Source organism: Rana temporaria, chromosome 4, assembly GCF_905171775.1.
Source record: "Rana temporaria chromosome 4, aRanTem1.1, whole genome shotgun sequence".
Lineage (NCBI taxonomy): Eukaryota > Metazoa > Chordata > Amphibia > Anura > Ranidae > Rana > Rana temporaria.
Window position 1 is genome coordinate 241,187,771 of NC_053492.1, and position 20,920 is coordinate 241,208,690.

At 43.5% G+C, this 20,920-nt stretch overlaps 1 protein-coding gene across 1 annotated transcript in view; it reads left to right on the forward strand.

Moving 5' to 3' along the window:
* ORC3 (origin recognition complex subunit 3) overlaps window positions 1–20,920 on the forward strand; it is a 147,101-nt gene that overhangs the window by 98,951 nt on the left and 27,230 nt on the right. The window contains exons 16-17 of the mRNA XM_040350080.1: window positions 16,668–16,753; window positions 20,313–20,410. Coding sequence (XP_040206014.1) covers window positions 16,668–16,753; window positions 20,313–20,410 — 184 coding nt within the window. The remainder of the gene's footprint in view (window positions 1–16,667; window positions 16,754–20,312; window positions 20,411–20,920) is intronic.

Here is a 20,920-nt window from a genome sequence, read left to right on the forward strand (position 1 = left end):
TGCCATCTTAGGGCATGTAAATATCCCCTATGATAGCAATAGTTAGTGACAGGTACTCTTTTTTGAAAAAATTGGGGTCTATTAGACCCTAGATCTCTCCTCTGCCCTTAAAGCATCTGACCACACCAAGATCGGTGTGATAAAATGTTTTCCCACTTTCCCAATGGCGCAGTTTATATCCGGGGAGGGGACATACCCTCCCACTGCTTGTAAAAGCAGTTTAGAGGCTAATTAGCCGCTAGGACTGCTTTTACATGAAAGCCGACCGCTGGCTGAAAAGAATACCAAGATGATACCTAAACCCGCAGGCATCATTCTGGTATAACCATTCAAAGTCCAGCAACATACCATACGTTGATGGTTCTTGTTGGACATGTATTGTAATCTTTTTTTTTTTTCATGCAGCCTGTTGGCTGAACGAAAAAAAGATTGATCGGTGGGTATGCCCACCATTAGAATACCTCCCTTCATCCACCCAGTTCTAATGATGGGCATACATGCACCATTTATATATGCCGAAGCATGGGGGCATCCTCCCGCAGAAAAGTTATGCCGCTCACACACGTATGTACGCCGCATAAAAAGTTATGGCGCATACACACGGTCGGACTTTTCCACGGGCAAGCTTCCGACGGAATTTCGACCGTATGTACGCGGCATTAGGAGCAAAATCGCTCCTCCGCCCCTAATGCCCCCATGCTTCGGCATATATGCTCTTTTTTTAACTGTGGTGGTGAAATCACCTCCCACAGTGTTGGAGTCGCGGCTTTATGTATCGTGGGAGCAAACGCTGTTGCTGTCACGCTAAATAAATCCGTGCTGCAACTGAATGGCGTACCTGCTAAGCAAATGATGGTTAACATTATAACAAAGTAACATTACATTTTAACATTAAGATCTTACCATACCATACCTGCAAAGCAAATACCAAAAAAATAAATACAGTAAAAAATAAAACATTTTTTAACGCAACCTGTGCCTAAAAAATATACATGCCGAAGCATGGGGGCATCCTCCCGCATAAAAAGTTATGCCGCATACACACGGTCGAACTTTTCCACGGGCAAGCCTCCGTCGGAATTTCGACCGTATGTACGCGGCATTAGGAGCAAAATCGCTCCTCCGCCCCTGCTGCCCCCATGCTTCGGCATATATGCTTTTTTTTTAACCGTGGTGGTGAAATCACCTCCTACAGCGTTGGAGTCACAGCTTTATAAATCGTGGGAGCAAACGCTGTTGCTGTCACGCTAAATAAATCCGCGATGCAACTGAATGGCGTACCTGCTAAACAAATGATAGTTAACAATAAAACAAACATTACAGTGTAACATACCATACCTGCAAAGCAAATACAATAAAACATTGTAAAAATAGAGAGAATAGATATAGAACAATAGTGAGTGGACAGTAGAGAGTGAACATAAGAGAACAATAAAGAGAGGAGAAAAAAACAACAACTATTTTTGGATTTTTTATTTTATATTTTTTTTGTGTTTTTGTGTGAGTTTTTTTAATTTTTTTTCCACTTTTTTTCACTTTTATAAAAACTGTAAGAAAACTGTAAACTGAACCTTGCAGATTATGGTCTCTCAAAATGTGATGGCCATCACATATTCCGAGACCCTGTGTTGGTGTGCCTAGGACTGTGTGGTGCTGTACCCTACGCTAAAACTCAACTAGTGTGTGGTAGCGTTTGAAACATGCACCAATGCAGAGACCAGGTTGGTCAGGACAGTCGGGACAATAAAAGCGGGTGTCACGCCTAAATCCGAGTTTGCTGCAGACACGACATCTTTTTTGGCGGGATCTTTGGGTAGGGGTACCAGGGAGGACAAAAGGAAAATGCCTCTCATACAGCCGGCTCACTGCATTTGCGTTGGGAAGGTGGGGCACAGCACCATCTGGAAACAGAAGGGCTTTGACGATCTCTTCCTGGAATTTTAGGAAGGATCCAGTCCGTCCTGAAGCTCTGTATAGCACATGAGCGTTCAGCAAAGCCAATTGAAACAAATACACTGACACTTTTTTGTACCAGCGTTTGGACCTCCGGGCAATTAGGTACGGCGCCAACAACTGGTCATTGAGGTCCACCCCTCCCATGTTAAGGTTGTACTCGTGGATACAGAGGGGTTTCTCCACAACACCAGTCGCCGTAGGAATTTGGACTGCCGTGTCTGCGTGAAGCGTGGACAGAACGAAAACATTCCGTGAATCCCTCCACTTCACTGCTAACAAATTATTACACCGTAAGCAGGCTCTCTCCCCCCGACTAAGACGGGATTCTACAAGCCGTTGGGGGATGCCCCGGCGATTAGGTCGCACGGTGCCACATGCGCCAATTCCATAATCAAAAAGGTGACTAAAAAGTGGCACGCTTGTGTAGTAATTGTCCACGTACAAGTGGTACCCCTTTCCGAATAAGGGTGACACCAATTCCCACACTATCTTACCAGCGCTCCCTATGTAATCAGGGCAATTCTCCGGCTCTACGTGACTGTCTTTTCCCTCGTAAACCATAAAGCTAGATGTATAGCCTGTTGCCCTGTCACAGAGCTTATACAACTTGACCCCGTATCTGGCACGCTTGCTGGGAAGGAATTGTTTGAATGACAAGCGGCCAGAAAACTTAATCAGGGACTCATCAACGCAGACAACTTGATTGGGATTATACAAGGCTGCAAACCGTTCGTTGAGGTGGTTTACGAGGGGCCGAATTTTGTAGAGCCGATCGAATTCAGGGTCTCCCCGAGGACGACAGAGTTCATTGTCACTAAAATGCATGAACCGCAAGATCTGCTCGTATCGTGTCCTGGTCATGGAGGCAGAGAAAATGGGCATATGGTGAACTGGGTGCGTGGACCAATACATCCGCAGCTCACTCTTTTTAGTAATGCCCATGATGAGGGAAAGGCCCAGAAAGATCTTAAATTCGGAAACCGTAATTGGCTTCCAATCTCTGGCAAGGGACAGCTGGGGATTAGCGGCGAAGAATTGACCAGCGTACAAATTGCTTTGGTCCACAATAGATCTATAGAGATCTTCCGTGAAATACAGCGAATAAAAATCCAGTGGCGTAAAATCAACTGTATTCACCTGAATTCCGGGTTGGCCAGTGAATGGGGGAAGTACGGGTGCTGCAGAAGTGGTGGGTACCCAATCAGGATTGGCGAATGCAGCAGGAAGGGCACTATGGGGACGGGCCTGTCTTTGTCGTCTTCTTCTTCTTGGTGGCAGCGGGACACTACTCGTGCTTGCCACCTCTCCAGCTTGAACTGCACTTATGGGACTCGCCACGTCACCAAGTGTTACTGCAGTGCTGGATATATGACCAGGATGTACTAGGCCGCTGGTGCTTGCCAGTTCACCAGAAGGAATAGCGGCGCTAGTACTTCTCTCCTCCATACGAGAGCCCTGCGGTTCTTGCACCTCAGCGACAGCAGAAGATCGGGGTCTGGTACGCCTGACCCTAGCAGGGACCACTCCGTCGTCAGAGCTATCTGTCAGGGAGCCACTGTCGTCTACAGGATCGTATTCTGAGCAAGAATTTGACAGATGCGTGACCTCCTCATCACTACCCGTCAGGCTCATAAACAAGTAGGCCTCTTCATCACTGTACCATCGATTTGCCATTTTGGGCTCTAAATTTAGGGGTACAGTGGTGAGATTCACAGGCAAAAAAGCACCTGACCTGTTAGTGACCGAGTCAAGCGCTACCAAAAAAACTGTTAGCGATCGCAGAGATCAGGCCTGACTCTGCGAACGCTGCAGTTATGTGTTTTGTGTCAGTGATCGATCGATCGATCGATACTGCACTTCGGTGGGCTGGACTGGGCGAAGGGGCTAAACGCAGGTGCTAGCAGGTATCTGGGCTGATCCCGCTAACCATGCGTTTTTGGGAACCCTAAACTGCAGGGGACGCTAGTATAGATCTGATCAGATCAAGTATCGATCCGATCAGATACTATACCACTAAAGGGATGCGTATGGTGCGTGCGTGGGTGTTAGCGCTATTGGCCGCTGCCTGGGGCGACGCAGACCCTATCTGGCGCTAAAACCAAACTTTGATCACCCGCCGGGCGATCAGGGGGTTAAAATTTTATTGCAAAAAATATGGCGGGTGCCTTGATGCAATAAAAAATTAACTAGCTAAACTGCGTCACCGGTGACACTTATACTGTGATCACTGGTGACAGGGGGTAATGATGGGGTTAAACCTTTATTGGGGGGGGTTAGGGGGGGTCCCTAGACTATTTAGAGCCTAAGTCTGATTACCCTAACACTTATTTTTGTCACTAATGACACTAGTACAGCGATCAAAAAAAATCTGATTGCTGTACTGGGTGACACAGTGACAGGCAGTGAATGGGTTAATTTGGGGGGTGATCGGGGGGTGATCAGGGGGTTAAATGTGTGCCTATGTGACCTGGTGTTAGAGTAGTGTTGTGCAACTCACGTTTCAGATGCTCTCTCCCTCTCGGTCTGGAACGGAAAGACCGACACGAGGGAGAGAGCAGTACTTCCCCTGCCAATGTTTACAAAACATTGCCAGGGGAAGACAACCATTGGTTGGAGCGATCGCCAGGTCCAGGCCAGATTTTATTGGCCTGGACCTGGTGATTGATCAGTTCTGCATCGAATCTGATCATCGGGAACGGCGGCGGGGCGCGCGCGCGCCCCATCGCCGTTCACGCGCCGGACGTCATAATACGTGATCTCGCCCAGGAGAGCCACCTTGTGGACGTATTATGACGGTGCGGCGACGGCAAGTGGTTAATGTGCTGTGAGGTAAATTCTAAACACCATGCCAACAGGTAAGATAATATTGATTTTATTTTGTTTTCTAAAGCACCTTCTAGAGTAACTAAATGTATTACTGCTGTCATACTGATGTATACACACTTATTTTGGATGAAAGCTAGGTAACTTACCTGCATGTTTTTTGATAAAAACAAACATGAGAATCAGAGAGAAAAAAACACGCAAACTACATTCATATTCTATAACTGGTAAGAACGGGACCTATCGCTGCACATTCACAGTATGGGGCATATCAGCAAACATCACAATAATTGATTCTCCACCAGAGAATGTTTAGTGAAGGGAGCTTTTCCTGATGACGCTTTTCCAAGGATGAAACGCGTAGAGGCAGGTCTAGAGGATGTCAACGCCCCCTCCTGCTGGTGTAGTACAAGCTGGTTCTGGGTTTGCAGTGGCTAACACTCCCTCATAGTCTCATCCATTCTCATGGATACACTGTGACGGCGGTGGCTCATCCACGCTCATAGATACACTGGGTGCTGGAGACGCAATGCAACATATGAGTGGTTAACATACAGGGCCGGATTCAGAAACGAGATACGACGGCATATCTCCTGATACGCCGTTGTATCTCTGAGTGCGGTCGGTCGTATCTATGCGCCTGATTCAGAGAATCAGTTACGCATAGATATCCCTAAGATCCGACTGGTGTAAGTGTCTTACACCGTCGTATCTTAGGCTGCATAATCACACTGGCCGCTAGGTGGCGCTTCCGTATAGTTACGCGAGGAATATGCCAATTTGGTATTTACGTCGATTCAGAAACGTACGCCCCGCTGGCGCATTTTTTTCCGTCGCTTACGTTAGGCTTTTTTCGGCGTATAGTTACCCCTGCTATATGAGGCGTAGCTAATGTTAAGTATGGCCGTCGTTCCCGCGCCGAGTTTTGAAAATTTTACGTTGTTTGCGTAAGTCGTTCGCGAATAGGGCTGGACGTCATTTACGTTCACGTCGAATCCAATACGTCCTTGCGGCGTACTTGGGCGCAATGCACACTGGGATATTTTACGGACAGCGTATGCGCCGTTTAAAAAAAACGGCAAAAACGCGGGGTCAATTAAAATTCAAATACAACACGCCCCCAACATCCCCATTTGAATTAGGTGGCCTTACGCCGCAACACATACGTTACGCCGCCGTAACTAAGGGCGCAAGTTCTTTCTGAATACAGAACTTGCGCCCAAAGTTACAGCGGCGTAACGTATAGGAGATACGTTACGCCGGAAGAAAGATGCGCTCATGTTTCTGAATCCGGCCCAAAGTGTTTTTATATGGTTTGCCATACTTTTAAATAAACTGGTTGTGCAATGATGTTTGCTTTGCAGTTGTTCTATTCCACCTTTTTAGCGGTACTGAGCAATAGGAGAGTAAGAAACCTGGCATGGGGGGGTCCTGGTCCTGCTTGTGTAAAGGAATGGTGCAATCCCATGTCCAATTGAGCGTTTAATGACCCAAATTATCTTTGAGGGTCAAAATTCTCTAGCGAGTGTTGTATCTAAAAGGGGCACGTGGCATCACAGCACAGTCTTGTTATTGTTTGCACTAGAGCACAATTTACTCACGTTTGCATAACAGCACTTTGTTGATTTGGAGCACCAGATATCATTTGTGGACATACTGGTATATTGGAGCACTAAAAATCTTGGGGAAAATGTTAAATATCGTTATGGTGGTCTCATTTGGATATACAGTAAGTTGTCTATTTGTACATCCCAATATTTGATATATAATTTTTTTTCTCTAAAAGATGTATGTATACAAGTTGGATTATTGCACTAGTTATATATATATATATTATAATTTTTTTGGATAGAGCGCTGCTTACCTTATATTGTCATTTAAAATGCAATAGTGCTATTGCAATTTGAGCTATGATTAAGCATTGAAAGTCAATGCGAAACGCGTCAGCTATTTTCCCCACTGTTTGCTGATTGTATGCTGTGCATTTTTTCCACCAATAAAGAGCACGTCTTTTTTAAGACTTTTTGGAGTGCGGCTGTCCATCTATTTCTCTATCCGCATAAAATGCAATAGCGCTGAAAGCTGAACATTTCCTGGGCAGGAAGGGGGGAAAGTCACCAGATCTCAATCCAACAGAGCACCTTTTGGGATGTGGTGGAACGTGAGATTCATGGATGTGCAGTCGACAAATCTGCAGAAACTGCTTGATGCGATCCTATCAATATGGACCAAAATCTCTGAGGAATGTTTCCAACATCTTGTTGAATTAATGCATTTCTGAAGGCAAAAGGGGGTCCAACACATAGTAGCTAGCAAGGTGTACCTAATAAAGTGGCCAGTGAGTGTATGTCACATTAAGGGATGAGCTTGGGTGTCTTCTGAACGTACTTTTTACTTCAATGACCTGGAAGCTAGGTCATTCTGCCTGGCAGCCTGCTTCTTTCTTTATTTACGTGAGCTGTGGGGTGGGAATGGTCCAGGCTGCAGCAGATTGGCATTAAAAATGAGCACAAGTTTAGAGTTCAGCTAGAGATGAGTTTAGATAAAGTCTGAGCTCATATCTAGCCGTGCACATAGTGCATTCCCTTGTATCTTACTGTTGTCTAGATAGCATGTGACAGCAGGTACTGGTGGAATAAATCCATCTTGACAGTAGGCAGTAAACCACTAAGTATATTTCAGAAACTAAACATGGATGTTAATGGAAAACACATGAACATTTGAAACAAATAAAGCCAGTCATTTTGCCACTGGAATTATTGAAACGTACAGTACTTTTGTATTTTGTTAAACAGAATACAAAATAGCTTCAGAGATCAAGGACACACCATACTCTTTATAGTCTGTCAGTGTAATGAGAATGAGACGGTCAGGGTATCACAGAAGAGGGATAAAAGGATTTTCTTGTGTCTCTTTGCAGAAATAACCTGATTTGCACAGTTGGCAAGCAAGAATAGGAGGCAGAAATCTCCTCTCATCCTCAGTTGTCATATTATCTTACCTGTGATGTTTTCATAATCAGATGGTGCTCTGAAGTTCTGGCAGCATCCACAGAGAATTGCTTCTCTTGTTCTTTGGTCTCCATTCTGTACTACATTATTTTACATCTTAGATATTTGCTAGTGTTGAACCTAATACAGCGTGGTGTAAATACACAAACCATGTGTTTCTCAAGCCTTTCATATCATAACCTAAAACAAGTTAGGCATTTGCAATTACTTCACCAATTCATTGTATTGACTAGGAGCATGTAAGTAAGTATAATTCCCTTTTAAAGATTTGTGACTGAGGTGAAATATGATTAGTAACTATTCTAGATTGGTTGATGACAACCAAAAAACATTGATTAACATAGGAACATAATCCTGCATTTTGGAAAGGAAGTTTAGAAAGTAGCATAAGCTGTGTGTGAACATTGACAGATAAAAGGCAGTGTTTCTATACAAATGGGATGGGCTGGCGAAATTTTGAAAAAAAGTTAAAAGCCCCTCCAGAGCTGGCTCTGTTAAGCTCAGTAGATTGCTTTTAAGGCCTGGATTCTTTCCCAAATGTGCATAATATAACTGGGTACTAACATTTATAGGTAATGTTGATCCAGGGAAAATCAAATTGCCTCTTTTCCCCTGCTGTAGCAAATTGAAGCATGCTTTGCTGGGGTTTTTTGCCTTCCTCTGGATCAACTGTGGGGTTAGGATTGTTGTTGATGTAAGAAGGGGTATTACTGCGCTACCAAAGGACTTATGGAAGGGAAACTAAAGGGAAGGGAGGGGGGATGGGAGAGTGGGGAAGGACAGTGAACAAACAAGGGGAGAAAAGGTAAAACTGCTGGGGCACTGCAAGTGTACCAAAACCCAAAATATATGAATAAAAAATAGTGCTGCACTGTAGGGATAGGAAATAATAGTATAAATCTCATAAATACAGTGCTAGATCCAAAAATGAAATAGGTGCATTTAAACAGTGTAACAGTACACGACTTCAGTGATGCATAGTAACAAATCCAAGGTGAACACAATAGTGCTAGGTGAATAAGACAGCAGGCGCTGCTAAAGCCAGAAGGCTACAAAACTATACACATAGGTGATAGCAAACATATAAACAGTGAAAACAGCATAAGTGTTCATGCAGGAGCAGCAGGCTGAACGCTACTGGAACGCATGTAATAAAGTGCTGGTGCCAAGTGTCCAAACATATAGTGCTTGCCGGGGAAGGGTACCAATTTCCTTAAAAGTAGTGCAGATGTCCCCTTACCTTACTGCTGTAAGGTAACAGCATAAAACAACTCCATTAGCTAGATTCACGTAGGGTGTCCTAACTTTGCGGCGGCGTAGCTTAGCGTGTTTAGGCTACGCCGCCGTAAGTTAGCGAGGCAAGTACTTGATTCTCAAAGTACTTGCCTGCTAAGTTATGGCGGCGTAGCCTAAAGCGGGCGGGCGTGTGTAAGGGCGCCTGATTCAAATTTGTCTGAGGGGGCGTGTTTTATGATAATGAGGTTTGACCCGACGTGATTGACGTTTTTTTTTTTTAACTGCGCATGTGCCGGGCGCCTACATTTCCCAGGGTGCATTGCGGCTAAGTCCGCCGCACGGGCCTATTGATTTTGACGTGGACGTAAACGACGTAAATCGAATTTCGAAGCGGGAACGGCGGCCATACTTAACATCGCTATTCCATCTATTTGATGGAATAACTTTAGGCGGCCTATCTCTTACGGAAACTGCGTATTTGTACTGCGTCGGCCGAGCGTACGTTCGTGAATAGGCCTATCTAGTGATTTACATATTCTACGCCGACCGCAATGGAAGCGCCACCTAGCGGCCAGCCTAAATATTGCACCCTAAGATAGGACGGCGCAAGCCATTGTATCTTAGATAGGTTTAAGTGTATCTCTGTTTGAGAAGACACTTAAACTTAGGTCGGCGCAGATTCCGACCTAACTCTACCTGAATCTAGCTATATATGGATAAGTGCAGCAACGAAATTTAAGGCCGTTGGAGGTGGCAATGGTCCTCACACAGAAAGATAAAGGAAAGCACCAATAGCGTAATAACGTAGGAGCAATTTAATAGTATAAAAACAGCTTATACACTGGGTACTCACAAAGGTAGTTTTAAAATACAGCAGGTACCGGATGTGATGCCAGCGAGTCCGCCACTCGTTTTTTATATGCTGTATTTTAAAACTACCTTTTGTGAGTACCTAGGCCCAGATTCACAGAGAGCAAGGCGCACATTACGCCGCCATAGAGCAAACACTGTACGCTACGCCAACGTAGCGCGGAGAGGCAAGCATTGCATTCAGCAAGCCAGTGCTCCCAACGCTGCGCCAGCGTGGCGTGGGTTTCGAAGGCGCACGCGGAAGTGGGCGTGAACCCATGCAAATGAGGCGTGACCCCATGCAAATGATGGGCCCGAGCGCCAGACAGGTACGTATCACAAACTGCGCGTGCGCCGTGACGTGGACGCATGCACAGCACCCCCCTGCGCCTGCTCACAACCACATCGGCACAACTGCCTAAGCTACGCCGGATCACTGCGTACGCCGTGAACATAACGTACGCCCAGCCAGACACACGTCCAATGCACAATACGCCGGCTTGTGTTCCCTGGTGCAGACCTGTGCATGTCTGTTGCCGGGTTGCACCTCATTTATGGGGAATAACTTTACGCCGGACGTACAACTTACGCGCATCTCGCGTAGCATGCGCCGGGCACATGCACGTTCGTGAATGGGCGTATTTCCCTCATTTGCATGTTTGAATGGCTAATCAATGGGAGCAGCACCATGCGCCCAGCCCATATGTGCGCCCACCCTACGCCGACGTGTGCAAGCTACTTTGGCAGGGTGTAGCCTGTTTTTAGGCGCATGTTGGTTTGTGGGTCTGCCGCACACATACGCCGGCGCACATTTGCACTTACGTCGCGTAACGTGTTATACGTCGGCGTAAGTGCTTTGTGAATCTGGGCCCTAGTGTATAAGCTGTTTTTATACTATTAAATTGCTCCTACGTTATTACGCTATTGGTGCTTTCCTTTATCTTTCCGTGTGAGGACCATTGCCAACTCCAACGGCGTGAAATTTCGTTACTGCACTTATCCATATAGAGTTGTTTTAAGCTGTTACCTTACAGCAGTAAGGTAAGGGGACATCTGCACTACTTTTAAGGAAATTGGAACCCTTCTCCGGCAAGCACTATATGTTTGGACACTTGGCACCAGCACTTTATTACATGCGTTCCAGTAGCGTTCAGCCTGCTGCTCCTGCATGAACACTTATGCTGTTTTCACTGTTTATATGTTTGCTATCACCTATGTGTATAGTTTTGTAGCCTTCTGGCTTTAGCAGCGCCCGCTGTCTTATTCACCTAGTACTATTGTGTTCACCTTGGATTTGTTACTATGCATCACTGAAGTCGTGTACTGTTACACTGTTTAGATGCACTTATTTCATTTTTGGATCTAGCACTGTATTTATGAGATGTATACTATTATTTCCTATCCCTACAGCGCTGCACTATTTTTTTTTTTCAAGGATTTTTGTTGAGTTTTTTTTTTTTAATTGGTTGAACTAGATGGACATGTGTCTTTTTTTTTTAACCTGACTATGTAACTATGTAATAGTAAGGTTCCAGCCTAAAGTAGCCAATCCTAAGCATATCAGTTTTTTTACTGATATCTGGGACTCCATGCTTCTCCAGTCTCTACCTCCAAGGCCTGCGCTGTATTGCTTCTACCTCCCCTAAGAGAGGGCTCCGCAAGCTCCAGCAGGGCAGTATATAGACTAGAGGAAACAAATTCCTCATCAGAGGTGTGCTGCAACCTGGATCAATGACTACAGTTATCGGCTCATTATCGCAATATTTTGTATATTGTTTTGTTAATTCACTGTTGGTGTCTCCTACACCATTTACTATTTTATATTTTATATTCTCTCATTGTCATTAAATTATATATATTTTTACTACATTGTTCATATTTTCTTTATTTGGTTTGCCTCTAAAAATCCCACAATTCCTATTTTGGGGATACTTGTTTTTTCTTTTAGTAGTATGAGTATGGAGTAGTGGCTATTGGTTTCAGCAGTTAGTAAATAGTTAGTGAGTTTTAGTATTTTCTGTGGCGTGATGCAGGGGTCAAGCATGTTGTTTTCAGTTAAGTAGGAGCTCAGACAGTTGCAGACCAAGCGTTCTAAAATTTAGATGTGAATGGGAGCAAGAAAATAATAAATAAATAAATATATATATATATATATATATATATATATATTGTAATGTTTGGGGGACCAGCTTGATCACAGGACACAGGCTTTTTAAAGCAAAACTGAGGTTTATTAAACCTAAAATGGCTTTGCAGCAGCAAAAACAAAAGAAATAACAGTCTCACCGACTTGTACAGCTCACAACTGCTATCGCAGTTAAACAGTCCTTGCAGGTAAGTCCTTCAGTGGCAGGTTTTTAGGCAGGACACTGCCAAGTCCTTTTAAAGTTGTTCACAGCTTCTCATAGCTTCCACTGCTTTCACTTCTCCACCATTACCAAGCATAGACACCACTATACTCCTTCACCTCCCACCTGGAACTTCCTGTCTGCTTTAAACTACTTCCTTAGACAGGTGCGTTAACCCTTTCCATTCCCTTCCAGGCACCACAGTCCAAACAGAGGGGAAATATAACGTCCTTCCAGGACCCAGCCACAGCGTCCTGTACAATATATATATACACAGTACAGACCAAAAGTTTGGACACACCTTCTCATTCAAAGAGTTTTCTTTATTTGCATGACTATGAAAATTGTAGATTCACACTGAAGGCATCACAACTATGAATTAACACATGTGGAATTATACATAACAAAAAAGTGTGAAACAACTGAAAACATATTTCATATTCTAGGTTCTTCAAAGTAGCCACCTTTTGCAGCAGACACATCTCTAGAACTGTTAAGAGGAGACTGTGTGAATCAGGCCTTCATGGTAGAATATCTGCTAGGAAACCACTGCTAAAGAAAGGCAACAAGCAGAAGAGACTTGTTTGGGCTAAAGAACACAAGGAATGGACATTAGATCAGTGGAAATCTGTGCTTTGGTCTGATGAATCCAAACTTGAGATCTTTGGTTCCAACCCCGTGTCTTTGTGCGACGCAGAAAAGGTGAACGGATGGACTCTACATGCCTGGTTCCCACCGTGAAGCATGGAGGAGGAGGTGTGATGGTGGGGGTGCTTTGCTGGTGACACTGTTGGGGATTTAATCAAAATTAAAGGCATACTGAACCAGCATGGCAACCACAGCATCTTGCAGTGGCATGCTATTCTATCCGGTTTGCGTTTAGTTGGACCATCATTTATTTTTCAACAGGACAATGACCCCAAACACACCTCCAGGCTGTGTAAGGGCTATTTGACCAAGAAGGAGAGTGATGGGGTGCTGCGCCAGGTGACTACCTCTTGAAGCTCATCAAGAGAATGCCAAGAGTGTGCCAAGCAGTAATCAAAGCAAAAGGTGGCTACTTTGAAGAACCTAGAATATGGAATATATTTTCAGTTGTTTCACACTTTTTTGTTATGTATAATTCCACATGTGTTAATTCATAGTTTTGATGCCTTCAGTGTGAATCTACAACTTTCATAGTCATGAAAATAAAGAAAACTCTTTGAATGAGAAGGTGTGTCCAAACTTTTGGTCTAGGTTCCAGTAGATAGGGAGAGATTGAAGATGTAAGTAAGAGAGCATAGGATAGAAGAAAAGGGTGACCGTAGTAGTTGCGAGGGAACAAATGTGTAGGATACTTTGGTTAAAGTGCTATATTAGAGTGTCGAAAGAAGCGTCTGATATACATGGCCATTGAAAAAAATCTTTGTAAGTCAGCCCTTGATACCATTATCATTGCCATTAATAAAGCAAGAGCACCTGTCTTCAGCAGAAGTCGTCTAAGGAACAGACTGCAAAGTTTTCTTTCTCTTTAATTGTTAATAAACACCTTTTTGTTTGCCTACTCCTTCACCCTCCATGTTGAGAACCTCCCAAGCTTGGTTCTCAGTCCACCACATGGTTTGGGGCCCAAAGTTTGCCAAATCTTCTTCAAACATGCCTTCCGCTGCACTTTCCAGAGTGGGGGAACATTTGTTAAAGGAGTTGTAAATAAAAAAATATTTTTTTTGCTGAAATGACTGTTTACAGGGTATAGAGACATAATAGTTAACTGATTCCTTTTAAAAATAGATAAAAATCAATCATATAATGTACCTTCTAGTTTAATTTTTGCATGTTGTTTCCTGCCTCTCTGCTGTACAGAGCCACAGAGCCAATAGAGGGCAGTGATGGTTTGGAAAACAAAACTGATTGGTGCTGAGGGGTTTTAGACACACAGTAATCACACCTCCTTGATTAGTGACCACAGAGAGAAATCTCCCAGTACTGTGGTTATCAGGAAACAGACAACCGGGAAGTGTGGAGATCAGAGAAGAATTACAGCAACTTGAAAGCAAAAATGAACAATGAGGACATGAAAACAGCACTGCATTAAGGTAAAGGAAGCTATTAAGATAAAAAAATTCCTTTACAAACCCTTTAAGCAGTTTGCATCCCCAAAGCTTGGGTGTGGAAAGTTGTTTCCCAGGGCTACAAACTGGAGTTTCACTCTCTGCGCCCTCCTCAAGTTCTCACCTCCAACTTTCCAGTGTCACCACACAGATTATCAGATCTCCATTGTGCCCACTTGCGTAATTGCCTTAGTGCCTGATTTTTTAAGGATTTTACTCCAACATTTTTTGGGGATTTCTGATTCTGTTGGTTTTGATGATTTCTGCACTGCTTAGCACACTTGCACAGTCACTGGAAAAACTGAACATGTATTGGTGAAAGTAAGCCCCTGCAAAATGTAGCTACAGTGTAAAGAGAACTGAACCAAGATATGAAGCAAGGCAACCTTGGAGAGGTGGGAACCTACCTGTGCAACGTGGAAGAGAGCAACAATCACCAGGGTCCAGTGCGCTTTTTTAAGGAGATAATCTAGCAAGGCCTCATTAAAATGAAAGTTTGACGAAAACTTTGAATGTGATAATACAAATGTTACTGTAATATAAACTTATCTTAACCTTTTTAGCTTCAATACGAAACTTGACATTCACTTTATTCATAGTTTTGCTAGGCAAGGCTTGTATTAGGCTGGGCTGGCTGTTTTGAAGTCTGGCCTGCCTGCCTGGTTTAAGTTCTGGTCTGGCTGGATGGTTTGGGTTCTGGCTTGGTGGGCTGAGTGGTGGCCTGGCTGACTGGATTATGTGTTGGCCTGACTGGCTGGGTTGAATGCTAGATCCAGGAAAAAAAGCTGGCACAACGCCATATGTCAGCAATCTGATGAGCCACAAACATTCAACATGTTTCGGCCATCTAGGCCTTATTCATGACTCCCTTTTAATGTTAAATGCTAGTTTGGCTGGCTGGGTTGAGTCTTGACCAGTCTGGCTGGGCTGAGTTCTGCCCTGGCTGGTTGTAGGTTTGGCCCGGCCAGCTGGCTGCTTTGAATTCTGGCATTGCTGGCTAAGTTCAGCCAGTCAAAGCTATATGCATTTTGGTTAAGACTGTACAGGGGTCAGAAGTTATTCAGAGGTCCGTAGTATCGAACGCAGAGTGCAGGGGTCAGGAGTAGGAAACACAGAGTGAAGGGGTGATAAGGTTAGCAACATAGAGCAAAGGGGTCAAAGTTAATGTAGAGTACAGAGTTCAGTAGTCGGTAACAAAGAGTGAAGGGGTCAGGAATAAATAATACAGAGTATAGAGGTCCATAGTAAGTAATGCAGAGTTCAGACAATAACGACTTATGTGTACGAGTCAAGAGTAAAGCCATGTGCACCCTGACATGTTCACTGTGTCCAGCTGCCAGGATTTCCCTGTACATGGTTTTCCCCCAGTACCATCATTATGTTCTGCCCTTCACATGCAGAGTGGCGCAGGGAAGCAGTAGTGAGACACAGCTACCTGTTCTGCCATGTTGGTCCATGCCAGTCCACCTCTTGCATCTATCCCAGCTTGTATGTAATGTCACATATAAGTTTCTCTGTGCCACTTTGCATATGGGGAGAAAAAGTACTTCTGACAGAGGGTCAGCAAGATATGGCACTTTCTAAAAAAAGAACACTTGGCTGCAATCGACAGGTAAATCACGTTCAATCAATTGCTGACTTCTGCTTTTAGATGTTGCTAAAAGCATGATGGAATGAGAAATGACTATCTAAATGTATGCATGGTCTGCATTCTTTAAGCACTTTGTGATTTGCAAATGTGCTTGGGAAATCATTTATGGCTCCTGGCTTGGAAGATTTTGAGTGAAAATAGTATGTCAATCAGATGCCTTCCTTGTTGTTCTCAGACCTGGGCCGCTCTTAACAAAGGTACAAAAATTGGTTGCACACATGTTGTCCAGACTATAACTGGACATACTTTAGAGGCACACAAGGAATTAAGGAAGTACCTCAGTACTGAATAGGTATGCTATTACTAGAGGGAGAGTATTGGGCTGCACAGTGGTTTAAGTAGTTAGCACTTCCTCCTAGTAACACTAGGATCGTTGGTTGGAATCCCAACCATGGCGCTAACCTGCCTGTAGTTTGCATGTTCTCCCTATGCCTGCGTGGGTTTCTTCTAGGTAATCTGGGGTTTCCTCCTACACGGCAAAGACATTCTGGTAGGTTAATCGGCTCCTGTCTAACCTGGCCCTAGTATATGTATGAATGTGAGTTAGCAACCTTAGATTGTAAGCAAAGCGAGGGAAGGGACTGATGTATATGTTTAATATATATGTGTAAAAGCCCATTTCTAAATTGACAACAATATACAAGTACTTGTAATAAATAAATATTTTTAAAAACTGGTTAAATATCTCCTTTAATTTTAGGAGAACATTTGGAAAATGTGGACGATGAAGAGAGTGCAGCACAAAAGGGCCTGCAGAAGAAGATAGACCTTTATAACCTTCAAAAGGTCAGCCTTCAAACTGTAGTTGTCATATAGTCTGTACTTGCATTATACTGATTTATTTAAATTTTGTTAAAAATTATTAACTTTAAAAGTTTGAGTTTTCTAAATGTTATTAAAGCTGATGTTTAGACGTAAAATGGAAGAAAAAACATTCTCTCTAGCTTTAGTGGGCTAACTTATCAAACATTAAGTATGTCCTACATTGGGCAGATAACTGCAAATCTGTGCAGGAAAGTCCTTATCCTCTTCCTGAGCGGTAAAAACTTCAGTTCTTTTGTGCTGCTGTGAAAAAGTTCCCAATGAGCAAGTGTGCCTTCCTCCATTGAGAAACATTATTTCATGGCTCCCACTGCCTGTAACGCAATCTGTGAAAGGGGAAGAGAAACCTGTGACTTATCAGACTCTCCTCCATTATTTCTTGATGGTCCATTCCCACTGTCCATCTACAATGACTTTTGTCACCTCTGGCCATCCGACTAGTTGTTTGGGTTTTATGAGTCCATGCAAAAGCAAAAGGGTGTAATCAGTGCAGAAATAAATGTGAATAAATAAACAAAACCCCCCAATGCAAGCTGAACACTATTAGAATAACTCAAAATTCTAGTAACACAAATTAAACAAAAGAAAGTGCAGCGCAAAAATTAAATTAAATTAAACTCTTCTTCCAGGGAAGCAGGGTCTGGGGTAATGTTTGGCTGTTGGCACTAATAAAAGTCAGGTTTCTGCCCTTTCTATCTTGTTTCAGTACTCCTCACTCCTTAAATAAAGACATTCATGCAGGTAGTCGCCCATATAGCTCCCACTGTTCATTTCCCTGTGACTCTGTGAGATCTGAATTTGGTTCACACTGCACTTTAGAAACTGCTGTTAGAACCCTTTGGAGGCATTTCTCTCCCTAATTTAACTCCGAAGGTGTGGCATTCCTTGTATGCACTACCATTTTTAAGTGCACTGCCCCTTTAAGACAAATAAAACAATGCATCATAATTGATATACATAGTATATAATGTGAACAAACAATGTTAGTGGATGAATTAAGCGAGTAATTCATAAAAGTCCCAACTCCACTCTTCTAAGAGGATTGAAATTCTCAGTGTGATGACTGGAAATAACCACATGCTGCAGGAAAAAAGATGCTGCCAAACCACTACACCAACCTCTTCTCTGCCCAGCACAGAGGAGGAGATGCCGATGTACCCCGCATAGGTCGCAGAGTCTTGTGCCAGAAGACTGACAACCCTGATGGGCCAGGGGTGCATCTCTACCTAAATACAACCATGAGATGGGAGGCTGACCTGTGAAGGCTGTGATTGCCCACATTGGTTCCATGTTGGAAGGCCTGGAGAACTCAACACAGGATATATAGTTATAGTATACTGTATCTTCCCATGAGCGATTGGAAATCACATCAGCTCTGTTGACTCAGTACAGTACCTATGGTACATGGGTCCAAATATTCTGGTTAGCATGCTTGCCCTAATTTTGGTGGTGGATCACTGAATGATTTGAAAGTCACGGATTTATCATCCTTTTACATTGATATTCACTTGTCATCATCCTTTTGGACTCACAATTTCTTGGGTGGTGTGTCATGTTGACCCACATTATTTATGCCTTTATTTTCGGACACTTTGGACTCAGTCCTTGAAGTGTTAATTCATTTGATTTTTACACCTACAGTAAGTCACTTTTGTATGTTCACTGGTTAATTTTAATGTGTATGCATTCATATATTTTTTGTTACGGCACTGGTTTTGTACACTGTTCACTTTACAATTTGTCAATTGTAGTGCCAGCAGCTACCTATACTCTATTTGCGCAATATCTTCTTTACCTTTGTAGTTCCTATTATGACCAAGATACTGATCCGTACAAGCACTATCCTAGTAAATGGTGATGATCAGCAACATTATAGTGTGATTGTGATAGTGTTGTGGGCAATCGGGTGCTAACTGACACTGGCTGGGAGTGACACTGATATAGTGATCAGTGATAATACTGACATTGTACTAATGGCAATGACTGGGTGACTGGGTTGATCAGGAGGGCAAACACGTGCATGCAAGTGTATGTGTGTTGCTTTTACTCACTGATCTGGCTGGGATTCTCCCCTTGCTTTCATTTCAAAACAACAGGAAGAAATACAGCCAGAGACAGTGTTTACAAGCTCACAGATCTGTGCTGTGATTGGCCACAGCTGATCAGCAGGTATACAGCCTAAATGATTAGCTGTAACCCACTGACAAACTTGTGCTGTGTCCAGTCATAGCACAGGTCAGCAGGAAGTGCGTGCTTGTCTCTAAACCAGTGGTTCTCAACCTTCCTAGTGCTGTGACCCCTTGATAAAATTTCCCAAGTTGTAGGGACCCCTAACAGTAACATTTTTCGTAGCGTGGGTAGTCAGCACCCAAGGCAAGGCAAGTCATTTGCACCCCTAACCCACGGACATTTAGCCCCTCCCACTCCACATTTTAGGATGTACCACTCTTTCTCTTTCTCCTCCTTTATTCCCTTTTATCTCTCTCTATCCTAATTTCTTGTTTTTTTTCCCCCATCTCTCTCTCTCTAGCCATCTTTCTTGTTCTTTCTCTCCCTTTTTCTTTGTTCCTCTCCCTTCCATGTATTCTCTATTTTTATTCTTTCTCTTACTCCTTGTTGAGGGGGTGGAGGGAATGGGAAGAGTAGCCGTGCTGGGAGAGTTCTGATCATCCCATTTAGGTGTTCTTGATCAAATCTGCTGATCTGAGAACTGTAGTGAGGACTTTTAATGGCAAATATAATCACAGGCAATGTTACTCACTGTGTCTCTGGCTTTGTGGTGTCTCACAGCAGTGACCCCTATGCTAAAATAAGGAAATAGGGTCTCCTCCAGCCCCTCCAACTTTACATTCCTCACCAGTCAGCTGACCCCTAGTCTCTGCCCCCATCCATGCCGTGAACTGGGCAGCTGCGAATAGGCTGAGTGAAAAGGCTGGGCGAGTGGTGCGCGTTTCAGGAACAGCCCAGGGTTTGGTGACCCCTGGCAAATTGTAATTCGACCCCCGAGGGGGTCCCGACCCAGGTTGAGAAACACTGTTCTAAACCAAGAAGTATGTTGCTGTCCCGCCCACTAGCAGTTAATGTAATATTAGCAGGTGGTTAAAGAGGCTAAACGTAAAAGTTGGTTAAACTGTGAGCAGATAAAAATGTGCTGAAGTAATCTTAAGTAAATAATTTCAGTAGAAATTTCTGTAGGCCTTCCATCAAACACTTCTGAGTAAGCCCAACAGTGTTTAGGTATGCAACTGCAAAAAATATGTCTCCTCCTGTCTTTCTACAGATGACTTAAGAATGGGAAAGCAGTGTAGTACTGATATTTATGTGTCCTTAGGAGTTGTTTCTATGAGAACTTACAAGGGACGTTCTCATTCACATATGCATCTCAATAGTGTGATCATTTATAGCCATGTAGATTTAAACATGAGTTCGCCAGTAGGTCAGAAGAATGTTTGATTGGGTACTGATGTCGGAGGTTTATTTAGACATGCTCTATTTGATGTTTATCACTTTTGTTCTTTTCTAGACTTTGTTAGAAATGAAGGAAACAAGGAGAACAAAGAAACCAAGCAGGTTTGAATCCTTGCGACTCGAAGTCACTGACTTTCTGAATAGTCTTGTAAGGTGTGTGTCAGAGCTTGCTTGTAATGACTTATTCATTTCTTAGTTATTTTCATGTCTAAGAAATTATTCTCTGCCATCTGTTGCACCCTGTTTTTATTACAGGGCTAAAGCCTTGGGATATTGGGATGTTTGTTTTTTTTTTTTGTTTTTTTCATTCAACTCAGTGGGGTTGGTCGCTGTACTAATTGATTTTAATGTAGCTATCTCCCCTGCCAAGCTATTGTGTTCTGAAAGGAGTACTACCCCCTGACAGAACACACTGATCAGCGCTTGTAGTCATTTGCTGCCAGAGCTGATCAGATGCTGGGTTTCCAGCATGCTTGTACGACAGAAGGGGACAGGCTGCTGTACACACTGGCTGAATGTCGGCTGGTTTCTGTTGAACTGGACGATTCTAAGTGATTTTCGACATGTGTATACCAGCCTTAAAGTGATTGTAAAGGTTTTTTGTTTGTTAAATAACACACATGTTATACTTGCCTGCTCTGTGCAAGGGTTTTGCACAGAGCA